This window comes from Aricia agestis, chromosome 11, assembly GCF_905147365.1.
Source record: "Aricia agestis chromosome 11, ilAriAges1.1, whole genome shotgun sequence".
In the NCBI taxonomy this organism is placed as follows: domain Eukaryota; kingdom Metazoa; phylum Arthropoda; class Insecta; order Lepidoptera; family Lycaenidae; genus Aricia; species Aricia agestis.
This window is the reverse complement of record NC_056416.1, coordinates 645,123-659,238: the sequence shown is the minus strand read 5'-3', so window position 1 is coordinate 659,238 and position 14,116 is coordinate 645,123. Positions and strand designations below refer to the sequence as shown.

General features: G+C 41.8%; 1 protein-coding gene across 1 annotated transcript in view; it reads left to right on the top strand.

The window, feature by feature from the left end:
- Positions 1–14,116, top strand: part of LOC121731832 (zinc finger protein 28) — a 38,357-nt gene that overhangs the window by 21,761 nt on the left and 2,480 nt on the right. Inside the window, exons 2-3 of the mRNA XM_042121496.1 lie at positions 10,080–12,031; positions 12,551–13,018. Of these exons, the coding sequence (XP_041977430.1) occupies positions 10,080–12,031; positions 12,551–13,018 (2,420 nt within the window). The remainder of the gene's footprint in view (positions 1–10,079; positions 12,032–12,550; positions 13,019–14,116) is intronic.

Genomic DNA, 14,116 nt, shown 5'->3' with positions numbered 1-14,116 from the left:
GTAGACGACGGAGGATCCTCAACCCGCGGGCGGTCACCGCGCCGGCCTCTCGGACCGCATCACACACAAATCCGTGTCATATAAAAAACGTTTATAAATAAGCGGTCTATATTATTTATTGGGCGAGCGGCTAACGATGACGAATACGAGATACGTTTGTGGAGTGCCCTTTTGAGGGCTGACGTGTGAGATATGGGAGCGCGCGCGCACATTATGCGCGCGGCGGGGTGCGCGTCGCGATTGGCCGAGCGCCGACGCCGAGTAATGACGCGCACTAAACCAATGACGGATAGAGGCTTAGCGGTGGCCAATTTGTGCCTACGTACACCCTACAGACTCCATGGCAATGAAAAATTACATGTCCGAGATACGAACGAAAGTATTGGAATCGTGCGTACGCGCAGGGAGCCAATCGTGGAAATAGAATAAGTAAATGAAATATTATGTATGACGGAGTCAGAGATGGCGGATCCGTATTCTCGTCGTGATCGACAGCAGGAAAATCAGGATTCATTTTGAAAATAACAAACTCCAACACTTGTTTTAACACTGATTTATTATTTAGTGCACAAATCACTATAATTTAATTAAACTATGCGAACCGACAGTTTCGGAGCAAAGTAGTGTTCACTTCTCGACGGTTACTATAATTCTGCTCAACCAAATGAGAAGTCTCACCACTCCCACTCCGACTCTGCCCACATGCCGCCACCACCACAAGATGTGACGTCACGGTGCTCGCTTAAACTTCCTTCCGGTGAATATTAAAATTAATTTAATTAACACCCGGAAGTCAAATCAAATAAGAATTAACATCCGCTAAAATTAATTAAAAATTCCTTCTGGTTCTTAAATTAAATCTAAAGACTAAATAAAACAAATTATCTACGACACGGCCAGCCTGACGAGTCACACGTCCTCGTGGTTATCTGAAAAGAAACAAAGAACTATCTGGAGTTAATGTAGGACATGAAACCTCGGCCAGCCTGACCGAGTTTAACAATCATTATGTCATGAATTCATCAAAGAAAGGTGCCTTTTTACTACAAATTTACAACTTTAACTTAGTTTTATTACAACATTAACTTGTTCCAATTTGTGTTTAACATTAATAAGATCACATATTAAGGCCCGACATCTTTATACAATAGTACCAACTATCAAAAATCGAGTCCACGATTCTTTAACGATAGTTTCTATAGAAACCAAGGTCTTTCACCATACCGTTTGCTGCCCATCGCCCCCTGAATGACTCACAAGTGAATCACAGTTACGACTACAGACAAACAGGTAAGTATGACCATGTAGCCAGAATATGTGTCTAACTCTGTAACGAAACACTCGCCTCGACATCTCCGGTATCCGGCACATCATTGTCACTTACATCGGAATCAATAGGAACACTACATAAAGGCATCTTTCTGAGACGATCATGGGCATACTTATAAGTTCTATTTCCAGTTAAGGATTTTAAGAGATAACGATCATTATCTAACACTTCAACAACTTTAAAAGGCCCTTTATACTTTGGATCTAGCTTAGTCTGATTTCTCTCCTCGTTTTGAAGTAAAACTAAATCTCCTACCTTAAATTTAATAAGCTTTGCTTTATTTTTATCGAACCTAGCTTTATCATGACTAGCTGATTTTAAAATGTTTGCTGCCGCATGCTCTCTCACTTCGGCAATGTTAACTTCAGGTTCAGTTTCCTCATACGTTAACAGATTCAGAGGTCTAGCTACGCGACTTATTAGAAGCTCCAGGGCACTCGCTCCTACGACACGGTGGACTGTGCAATTTAAAGCCAACTGTACTTCCTCTAGAGCCTCTTGCCACGATCTATTCGAAGATTCAACGCACGACAACAAGCCTTTCAGAGTACTCATCACCCGCTCCACCTGTCCATTAGCACGACTCGAGCCTGTAGCTATTAAATGTAAAGACATTTTATGGGTTTCGCAAAAATCTTTAAAATCTTTACTGGCAAAACATCGTCCCTGGTCTGCAATGATCCGAGTGGGAGCTCCGAATAGAGATATACTAGACTTGAGAGATTTCATTACACTAGCAGTATCAATTCTTATTGTGTGGTAAAGTAGAACAAATTTAGTGAAAGCATCAATTAACACAATGACGTATTCTTTAAGGTCGTTTTTACCACTAAGTTTTCCGGTAATATCGATATGAACCGTGTGCCATGGAACATTTATTTTTGGAATAGGATGGAGTTCAGCTTGAATACGACCCGAGTGCGATTTTGATATTTTGCATGTAATGCAGTTGTCAACAAACTTACGTACATACTTGGCCATATGCTCAAACCAATAGTGCTCATATACCTTTTCCAAGGTCTTTTCCCAACCGAGGTGCATGATAGATTCGTGAACGTTATTTATTACGGACCAACGAAATGCGCGCGGGACAATAGGAAGACAACGCGTGTGATTATTTCTTTGTACCTTTCGATATAAAATACCTGAACGAATCTCGTAAGTTTTTGAGACATCTGAAGGTATATTATGATTTTTAAGGTTTGTGACAATGGACTGTATTTCTTGATCGTTTAATTGTTCAGCTAATAACCAATTATCAGAAAGAGAAGCCAGATCAACACGTTTTGGTGTCACCTTTTCAAGAATTTTGGTAGAGTCAGGTACCTGTTCTATAGGGTTTCGGGAAAGAAAATCGACATGGGCCATACGACGACCCTCGCGGTATAAAATTTGGAAGTCGAAGGCCTGAAGGAAAGCCCACCAGCGGTGAACCCGGGGTGTAATATCGATTTTATTTTTGGAAGCCCTTAACGAGTTGCAATCAGTGACAACACTAAAATTAATTCCTTGCAAATAATGACGAAAGTGCTTTACAGCATTCACTACAGCCAGAGTCTCCAACTCGTAAGAGTGGTATTTAGATTCAGCTTTTGAAGTGCGTTTACTAAAATATTCTACCACATGAAGTTTGTCATCAACTTTTTGGAAAAGAATAGCACCGTAACCGTCAGCACTCGCATCAGTATGCAATTCAACGGGGAGATTTTGATCGAAAATGATCAATACAGGCTTTGTTGTTAAAATTGAAATGATTTTCTGTCTTATACATTCGTGCTCCGGTTTCCAATCAAATCGTTTATTAGAAGTTAATAAAAACAACGGAGCCATAATTTTGGAAAAATCTTTAACAAATTTACGGAAATATGAAGCAAGTCCTATAAACTGTCTAAGTTGGTGGACATTATCAGGAGGAGGAAGTTTAGTTAAAGCTTCAATTTTTCTAGGGTTCGGTCTTAGTTCACCAGCTGTTATCTCATAGCCTAAAAATTCTACGCGGCGCTTCATAAAGGAACACTTAGAAATGTTCAGTGAGAACCCAGATTTTGTGAGAGCTAATAACACCTCACGAAGTCTATCGATGCCTTGGCCTTCAGACACAGAAGGTATTAAAATGTCATCAATATAAAGTACTACATACGAATGGAGTAATTCACCTAGGGCATTACTAACAGCTCTTTGAAAAACACTTGGAGCGTTTCGAAGACCAAACGGCATGGCGAGGTATTCGAACTGCCCGTCTGGTGTTATAAAGGCTGTACGTTCAATGCTAGCAGGCTCGATTTTAATTTGGTTGAAGCCACTGGCACAATCTAGACAGGTGTAGAAGGATGCCCCTGATAGCCTAGCAATTTGATCACCTATAAGAGGAAGCGGAAACCTATCAGGCACTGTGTTTGAATTTAATTCACGATAGTCTACAACCATGCCTTCGGTACCGTCTCGTTTCTTCACAAGAAGAATAGGGCTCGCGAATGGAGAGTGGCTTGGACGAATAATGTTGGCTTCAAGAAGTTCCTTTACTTTAGAACGTACTACTTCTTTCTCGCTCTGACTAAGTCTATAGGGTCGACGATAAACGGTTTTGTGTGGATCCTTAAGTGTGATCTTAAGTTCACCGGAAGTAACTCTGGTTTTTGGCAAACCATTAATAAAAGCGTGAGAAAATTCAGATAGCAAAGAAATCAACTTGCTTTTATTTTCAATATCGCTATCAATGTCATCAAAATTTGCATTAGTATTGCTTACTTGTTTACAAAAATTAACCGACTTTGACTTCGTAATAGTAAGGGAAGAACTAGTTAAACACAGTTGAAAACCTAATTTTAATATTTCGCGGCCAATCATGATGTCATACTTTAAAGAAAAGTCCGGTAAAACATGAAATAAAATTTGCAAAGAGTGACCATTAATAATTACGTCGCATAAAATCTGTTCTCTACATTCTGTAAACGAATTACCTATCCCTTTTATACACACCAGCACGTAGGAATGCGTGCCCACAAATTTGTTAGCAACACATTGCTTAACGAGAGAGCATTCGGCACCAGAATCAAAATAAAAATCATACGACTGACCTGACTGTACTAATTGTCCAACTACACTTGACACTTCACAACTATCCACGCGCTGCTGGACCGTCGGATGAGCTACGCCTGCTCTGCCACTCGACACGGGAAGCTCACTCGGCTTGCTGGTAACGCCCGCGCCACGGCGACATTTCGATGCAATGTGTCCGCTTTCACCGCAACGGTAGCAGATTACTTGCTTGTCTTTGTTGATTGCCGTCTGTGTCTGTATTGCCAATCCGATATTCGAGGCAGTCTTGCGGACTCCAGAACGACAGTTGACTGCTTTATGACCCAGCTTACCGCAATTATGGCATTTGAATTGGGTGCTGGATTCCATCTTCAAGCGTTTTGCATCTGATGTGTATTCAGGGCCAAGTCGCCGTTTTAAATTCGAACACGCCTTCACCTCCTGCAATAACTTGTTGCGAGTTTTGATTTCGGTAGTAAACGCCAAACGGTAAACACGGGGATCATACTGGGCAATGTGGGCCAAAACATATGAAGTCACTATTTCTTCAATGTCCAGATTTTTCCATCTCGTTGTCAATGACGTCATAAGTCGGCTAGCGTATGCAGCAAGATATTCGTTTTCTTTTGGCCTTCCGTTGTTTAAATTGATAAGCGTTGCCGCTAATGTCTCTGATAATTCGTACCGAGCTTGAAATAGTTCACGAAAATGTTGCCAAGTCATACCTGCATGTGAAATTTGTGATAGCCATGTTGAAGCGCTGCCCTTCAGGGCTTTACTTAGCGCTATAACCAAGGATGAACCTTGTGGTGGTTGGTCACCAAAACAGATTTCAGCCGTGTTACACCAAGCCTGTACGTCCACATCTGGTTGGTCCGGGTCGATTTCAGGAAGAATAATCACAGGTGTCGTCGGCGATTTGATGGCTTCAATAAGTAGCATCATGTTTTTCTGCTGCATTTCGAAGAGGGCGCGCCACTGGGTATCAGATCCCACTTCTGATGACGGAGTCAGAGATGGCGGATCCGTATTCTCGTCGTGATCGACAGCAGGAAAATCAGGATTCATTTTGAAAATAACAAACTCCAACACTTGTTTTAACACTGATTTATTATTTAGTGCACAAATCACTATAATTTAATTAAACTATGCGAACCGACAGTTTCGGAGCAAAGTAGTGTTCACTTCTCGACGGTTACTATAATTCTGCTCAACCAAATGAGAAGTCTCACCACTCCCACTCCGACTCTGCCCACATGCCGCCACCACCACAAGATGTGACGTCACGGTGCTCGCTTAAACTTCCTTCCGGTGAATATTAAAATTAATTTAATTAACACCCGGAAGTCAAATCAAATAAGAATTAACATCCGCTAAAATTAATTAAAAATTCCTTCTGGTTCTTAAATTAAATCTAAAGACTAAATAAAACAAATTATCTACGACATGTATAATGGATTAAATCAACAAGGGACTTTTTGACCGCCGTGTTGGTGTTTTGCTTCCAAGCTGTGCAATTTAGGGTTAAAACTGCGAGCTTACACTTAGATTAGTTATTTCTGGATAACCATAATATAATGAATACAGGAATTTCGTCCTTTTGCAGCCGCAGGACAGGATGAACATAATTAAAAGATCGAATTAATAGTTAGAATTTGTGATTACAAATGGGCCGGGACCATCGATCATAGACAACAAATTACGGGAGCAGGGAGTATGGGAGGGAATCAATTATAATTTCCATTAGATTTAGGCGGGGCGCTCGGATTTATGGCGAAAAAGTCCTGCGGACTGCACCTTGCACTGGCTGGGTGCCTGGCTCCGTCCAGTGTAATAGTACATCCACATTGACGTTATTTTTAAGGAGCGTAAGTACAGTGAACATCACACAGTGAACATCTTCTTCTTGAAGGGGGAACAAGAGGTCCCATAAAAAGGGACCGGAAAAAAAAGTACAGTGAACATCTGGATTCTAGTGGCTTTTGACAAGAAACGTTTACATTCATCGTTGTCAATAACTTTTTATATCACGGAGAAAGGAGTCTGGAGAGAAATCCGTGCTGCTATTTTGATTCACTCAACGCGTGAATTAAGACACAACAATGTTGCAAAATGGATAAATCTACACTTACTTGCACCTTGTTTCGTACGTGATTAGTCAACGGACAACGACCAACGTGTATATCATGTTTTTAGTTTCTTACACCAAAATAAAAATCTGGCGTCGCTTTGAGTACTCTAGTAGAAGTCTGTGATGACTGTGATAGACACTTTTTAAAAGGTGTCCAACAACAACAGCTCAATCCTACCGACTGCACCAACGTGGAATGTGGACGCACCCGTACACCGCCTCTCAGGTGTACTGATAAAAGTCATTTGTATAAATCATTGTCACAAAACTAACTATAATTATGTACTCGAGTTATTTATAACTTATCCTAGGAACATTCTAGGACCTAGGTAATGAGTGGTTGATTAGCGTAAAAGGGTAATTAATGTTTCTGTCCTGCAAGCTACAACTATGTTTTTCCGTGTTCATTGTTAGAATTTATAAGAATACTAGCTGTTGCCCGCGACTTCGTCCGCGTGGACTTCAGTTTATAGCGCGCGGTGTCAACAAAATTGGTGTCAAAAGCTTTTTTAAACCCTGGTACCCCTTAAATCAAAATACCCAAAACAGCCGTGTAGTGTGCACATAATATGATTTTTTTAAATTAAACTTCTTTATACCAAATTTTAAACCTTATTTACTATTTAGCGTTACACAACTTAGCTGCATAATGCATTACACAACTTTAGCTTTGCCCAATGCCCATAAACTATTTAAATTTTAATATTTATTATTGGTAGACTGTTGTTACTTGTTTCTAATATCTATGTTGGTAGGTGAGTTATTTCATAACATGTATGACAATCGAAGGAATCGAAAATATTAACTTAACATGGTACCACCTCTTATAGAAATACGCAGTAGCAAGCGATAGCGCGATCTAGGGGACTCTTGGCGCCATTTGTTTTGAGTTTTTGGAACTAACTTAATTTGACCAAATTTACGCATTTTCACCCCCTTACAACCCCTTTTTCCAGTTAAAAAGTAGCCTATGTCCTTTCTCAGGCTTTAGACTATCTGTGTACAAAATTTCATTACAATCGGTTCAGTAGATTTGGTGTGAAAGCGAGACAGACAGACAGACAGAGATACTTTCGCATTTATAATATTAGTATAGAAGTATAGATTTTCTTGACATAGAGATTCGCAAAAAAATAAAAAGTATCGGCTTGAAGCGAGGCCGTTCTATTGGCGACAGGCGACAGCTCACCGCAAGACCCAGAAGTTTAAAAATCATCCGTTTATAACCATTTAACCACAACAATCAACATTTCAAACAGTCTCATAAACACTTCCAAAAAAGAAGACTGTCCCTCAGATCCGTATTAATACCTATAAGATAAGAGTAAAAGACAAAATTACTATCTCCAAACCACCCAAGCTCTTGCCTCAAAATGTATTTGATAAAACAATCAATACTGGAACAATAGTACGTCTAGGTGCATCACGTGGCCTCCGCGTCAAAGGCTGTCGTCCTAATAATGACGTCTCCATCGATCGGCCCACCCCGCCGCCTCACACCTCACTTTTTACAGAACAAACAGATCTCAATCCGTTCAACGAGGGATATTGTTAACTGATTAGAATTTAGACCTTCAGGCAGGTTGGTAGAGGTCACAAAGACGGAATTGGTAGAGGTCACAAAGTCACTAACCTCAAAAATATTAGGACTTTTTGACATACGAGTATTTGGTCTAGCCAAGTCAAAAGATTTTTGCCTGGTGTAATTAAATAGCTTCGTTTTTTTAAACCCTAAAATAGCAGCGTCAGCGTATATTTTATCGTAACGTGCGGCGTACTTGGGGTCAGATTATGTAAAGGTGCAGGGGCCTAGTGTCTCTGAGTAATGTCCGCTCGGATGATGCATGACTTGTGATAAATGATGAGTGCTAAATGCTAATACTGTCCGTCCGGGGCTATTTTACTCCCGACATGATCTTTTGGCTGATGCAATAAGAGTTACTTTTAAACACTCGTAGGTAAAATAGGACTAGAGTGGAGGAATTACCAGCAGATGGACTGAGATGCGGCGACACTTAATCACCATAAATGTTAAGTACATGTGACATTTCGCTAAAAAATTACACATTCCTGTGATAGAGGCACACGTGTTCGTTGAGCTTAGCTTTTATCGCTGTTTATGGTGGACGTCCAGGTGACGAGTATGGCTTAGGGTTTAAAAACAACCTTTTCTTTTGTCCGTAATTATATTCTGATGATTTTTCGAATGATAAGAAAATATGTTCTATGTTAAAAAATTAAAACTTTGCCAATTATGTTTTTGTTGTTTTATGGACTGATAGAATTAAATAATAGCCTAGGCCCTGGACTATAATCCATTTTCTCGCCAGATTCTACCGAGTTCATTTATCCACAATTTGACGAAGCTATTTAACACAGTACGCGGAGTGACGAGAGTCGAGACAGTCGACACACAAATCGTTTCCCCGAACCGCGTAATGACACAATAATGTCGCTAATGACACCCTCGTTTGTCAGCCGTCACTCGTCGCCGCGTCACACCGCCGTGTATAGGTGTCAGCCGGCACCGTCACCATGTCAACTTGCATATCATCGTGTACTCGATAAAGGGTTAAATTTTCTAAACACCTATCGATGTCGGTACTCTCCATGATTATTTCGGTTTTGCGAAACTTAAAAGAAGTTACCTTAACTTCCAAAGAAACTAAATTGCACAAATATATAAATAACAGTTAAATTTTAAATATCCGCATATACGCTAAGAGTTCATCGATACTTTTTCAAAACCAAGCCCTGTGGCTGCTAGAAATAATATCGCTCATCACGAATAATATCGTTACTATTGATTTCAATTCATTGCCATTTACAGCGCCGAGAGAACATCACAAGATGATTAATTTCGCGATAAGACAGATACATAAAATTGGCGAAGTCAGTACAAATGGTAGCTAATATTTTACGTTTAATGGGCGCGCAGGCATTTGATTGGACAGGTGAACGGCGGATTATTTAGTGTGGAGTGCCTGTCCTTACACAATACCTTCCGCAACCGCTCTCCGCTCGCCATCATCACTCTCTCCCCACCAAGATACAGAAACGTTCCCGAAATGATCCCTACAAAATTATATAGGAGAGTTTTAAAAGCATTTCTGAGCAAGGGTAATTTTGATACAATGAAAAGTTTATATCGATTGACACGCCTTCTATGTGGAGGCAGTAAAACAAAACCCATTTATAATCGCAAAAACGTTCAGCACGAATGAATTATAGTTCTAACTACCGAGGCATTGCAGTAAGCCGTATATTACGTTTAACCCAGTTTTCAGCGCAAACAGCAATCACATTCTTCTAAGTTCGCTAGCGGACGGACAGCGAATACCGGGCTATACTAGCGGCAAAGTTTACCGTAATGAGGCTCGCATACATTATCGCTCATCACGATACCGCCGGCATTCGAAGCCTTTAATAATCCGCAGTTCAAACGTATTTAACTGTGACAAGTCGGGGACGTCACCATTTATATCCGCGAGCCACGCGAATTGTTACAAGCTTCAGACATGCGATGTCGCGAAACACGCCTAGTCTATCAATTCCGTTAACAGTAATTACCGCTTCCAGATGCTGTCCCCGCACGACGACGACGAGGAGGACGACGACAGCCATCTGTGCATCAAATGTAACACCACAATCGTCGGTCTGGATAACTACGTCCGACATAGGAAGCAACGATGTGGCAAAGACAAAAATCCCCCGAAATCCGTACTACCTATCGACGCCTTGGAGCCTACGTACGGCCTCGGCGCTGACTTCTTTTTCCAATCCTTGGAGCTTCAGAGTAGCGTTAAAAAGTCGTCCCTATCCCGCCTAACACCTCCCACGTCTATATCTAAATCTGCAATTGATAACACTAGCTCCTTACAAGTTGCCACAACATCCCGGGATGTACCCCGCATGAGTCCTTTAGAAGGAAACTTGAGAGGCGAAGATTGGATCGGTGGTCATAGTCTGAAAATTGGAGGAAACGAAGATAATCAAACTAAACTTATCAAAGCAGTCGCCAGCATTAGCGGCGCTGTAAAGAAAGATATACAATCTCATTCCTATAACATAGGTCCATTCAACGATTTTAAACCAGATGACGATTCCGATGATCTCGAAGACTTGGAGGACGACGAAGATGATGACCAGGGATCGAAGTGGAAGCCTCCGCCGACGTATACGGGAGGAAAATGGCGGCCGTACTCGCCAGAAAACGAGGAATGGGACGTAAGGGAGGAACAGGAGCACACTGGAGGTAAATGGAAACCGCCTTGTACGCCTGACGCGCAGGAGCGAGACGAAGATTATGATGCACCTCCACCGGGACACACCAAAGGAAAATGGCTGCCCGGAGCTAATGAAAAAACTCAAATCATGCAAACCACAATACAGAACAGAGGCTCGGTGCAGTACTGGTGTGGACCCTGCAATAGAAGACTAGGCTCGAGAGCTATTTACGAGAAACATTTAAAATCTAATCTGCATAGACGTAAAGTTCTACCTGAACATGACTTGGAGTTCTCGGGACATATCAGACCAATCAGTGACTCCATCAACAAGAGAGTTTCGCGTCCTTCTCGCTATCTAAATGAAACTATATATTTGCAGCCCTCGAAGAAAGCGTCCGAGCTAAAATCTACAAACCAAAGTACAGCAAAATTAAAAATTAAAATAAAGAAAAAGAAACGGAGAAGAAATCCCATGTACGTAAACTGCTCGGGCTGCAACTCCAGGGTACGAACGCACTTGATGGGCAAGCATTTGATCTCGCACTATCATTTCCGTAAAGTTAGTGACACCAAAAGTGATGTCTATCGGCAGCTGATCCTCGACAACATGGATGCCATCGTCCACCAGTCGCCTTTCCAATGCAGCCCTTGCAAATTCTACACCAACTGGCTCTCTAATTTCATCCAGCACTTCTATTCGGACGAGCACACGCGGACAGTCAACGCCATGGAAGGCAGGTACTGGTGCTCGTTTTGCAAATTCGAATGCGATCTGTCTGACCTGATGCTGAACCACCTGACCAGCTCGGAGCACGGGGACGTGGTCGCCGCCGTGAATAGATCGATGCCGATCATCATCCGCAAGAAGACGATATTCCAGTGTGAAACCTGCGGGGAAGAGTTCAGGTACAACATAGCGGTAAAGAAGCACTGCCTCCGAACCAACCATAGAATGCTGCACACCGCGGCTGATGATTATCAGCAGTTGCACCAGTGTGCACATTGCGAGCAAAAGTTCAAGTCCTCCCGCACGCTAGCAGCCCACTTAAAATCCAAGCATAAACAGAAGGCCTACCTGTGTCTGGTCTGTTCGAAGTCCTTCGACAGTGCCGACGAAGTTAAGGCCCATAGAGAGAGCTCCGAGCACAGAGTAATAGCTCGTAAACAGAGACTACACAAGATGGGTCTGCCAGCTACAGAACTGCGGAAAAAGTGTCCGTACTGCACCGAAACCGTGATGTTGCCTACAGTCCTAGAACTCAAAGATCACATCCGTGAAGTGCATCCCAATATTAAAAAGAAGTGAGTATGAAATAAAGGAAAGGCGTAATACTATGTTTTGTGTTGTAGACTGCAGTAGTAGTCTATACCTATTATATTAATTGTACAATGTTTGTAGTATAAAACGAACGCTATATATATTTGTTAATAGTTTATGCGTTACTTACGAATAGGTCCACATGTTAGGTACAATAATCCGAATTCCGAAGCACACAGTTTATTCATTCACCTTTTCACATATTTATTAAGTTTATGTTTACCAAGTCTATAACCGCAAAGTTAACAATTAATCGCAAGAAAACTAATTTAAGTAAGCAACAGTTTGTTTATGATTATTACATATTGTAACATTGTAATTTTCCATTTTTTTAGTAAAAGATGGCCCTGTGCGAGCTTCTTACGCCGGTTCTTCTCGGCGGTGGTAGGCAACGTAGTTTCTTCGTTTGACTTTCAAAAAGTGTATTATGATACCTATTTCGAATAAAAAATATTTTATTTATTTATTTATTCAAACTAATATTAGTCTTTTAATAATTTCAGGTGTCCGCACTGTGGAAAATCGTTCATCTTACCCCAGGAAGTGTCGCGACATATCCGAGACGGCGCCTGCAGCAAGCCCGAGGTGAGCGGAGCCGGGATTCTCTGGAGCTGCAACCAGTGTTCCTACACCACCGACTCCCAGGCGGAGTGCTTCTTCCACGAGACCCTGCACTCAGACCCCGTGTCCATCGAGAGGGGTCCATCGAAGACCGTCATCAAGAAGTATAAGTGCTCCTTCTGCGATCGGATCTTTAAGAAATCTTACCTTCGTGATCATTTAAGACAACATACCTTCGAGAGGCCCTTCGCCTGTTCCATTTGTGGCGCCAACTTCACCAGGCAGTCCAGCCTGGCTTATCACTCGCGGACCGAGCACAGCACGCCGAAGGTGCCGTTCGAAGTAGTACAAGAGATGGAGGATGGACGGGAGTTTAGATGTCAGAGATGCAGGCGAAGATTTGTTAATGGGTAAGAAACTAATTCTTGATACTATTTGTCTATATATTTAGCTCAAAAAATTTGCACAAAAGTGGTGGTACAAAAGTTATGTTCAGTCTATTAGTCAGTTTCGTGCAATGGTGTTTTTATAATAATAATTATAATATCATTGGTTTAGACTTTAGTGTTTATTGCCTTATTCAAATAACTTAGAATATGAGATAATTCAAAAGATTCCTTTAGGACACTCAGCGACTGAAAGTTACATATTAATTGTGACTAGTGCGTGATTTATTTAGCTTATCTCTGGCGAAATTACTGAATAAACTGTCGCCTAATCAAATCATAAATATGAAACGCGTATGAAACGAAAATAGCATCGCATTCCGTCCCGTCTTAACCGGCGGAAACCGCGGCGTCACCTGTCACACAACTCGCTCGCAAGTGGCCAATCTGACCGCTTTGATGCGAGGCGCCGCTGACAGGTTAACTCCTAAACACCGGACGGTGTTGTCGCATCACTTGCCATATTGTTTTATAGTCATTAGGTGTCATGCGGAAATTGATGTCCGCGAGTCCGTACGATCCGTTAAGTCTATAGAACTGTACATTTTGCGAATAAATAGCCTATGTTCGCGAGATCGCTAGGTTTCCTGTTTCAAATTTCATTCAAATGCAGCTGCACAGTCGTCATTCTGGCAGACGTGCAGAAAGTATTTCCTAACTTTTACTTCCCAGTTCTCAAATCATTGTTTGCTTTCCGAAGTTGAGGTATTATAAACTAGGCATTGAGCACCTTTACAGTGTCGGTCACTATATGGGTAACCGTCTATTGTTACGTTTTATAAACGTACCAATCAGGGCGAATCTACAACTCTTTACCTTTAGCCATTGTCTACCCCGCACTAGATTCCAAAACTTCTAAGGACTTGTGCGGTCTTTAAGCTGGATATACGCGGAATTACGGCGTTGCAATGTGGCGGAGTTGTGGCAATGTGGCGGAGTTGTGGCGTCGAGTTGCGCCATCGACGGTCGTTGACGGCGCAAGTTGTGCGGTAACTAACGCGTTATGGCCAGCGTTTGCATTAATGCACTCCGACTGTAATGCCGCCGCGCTGATCCCACTGA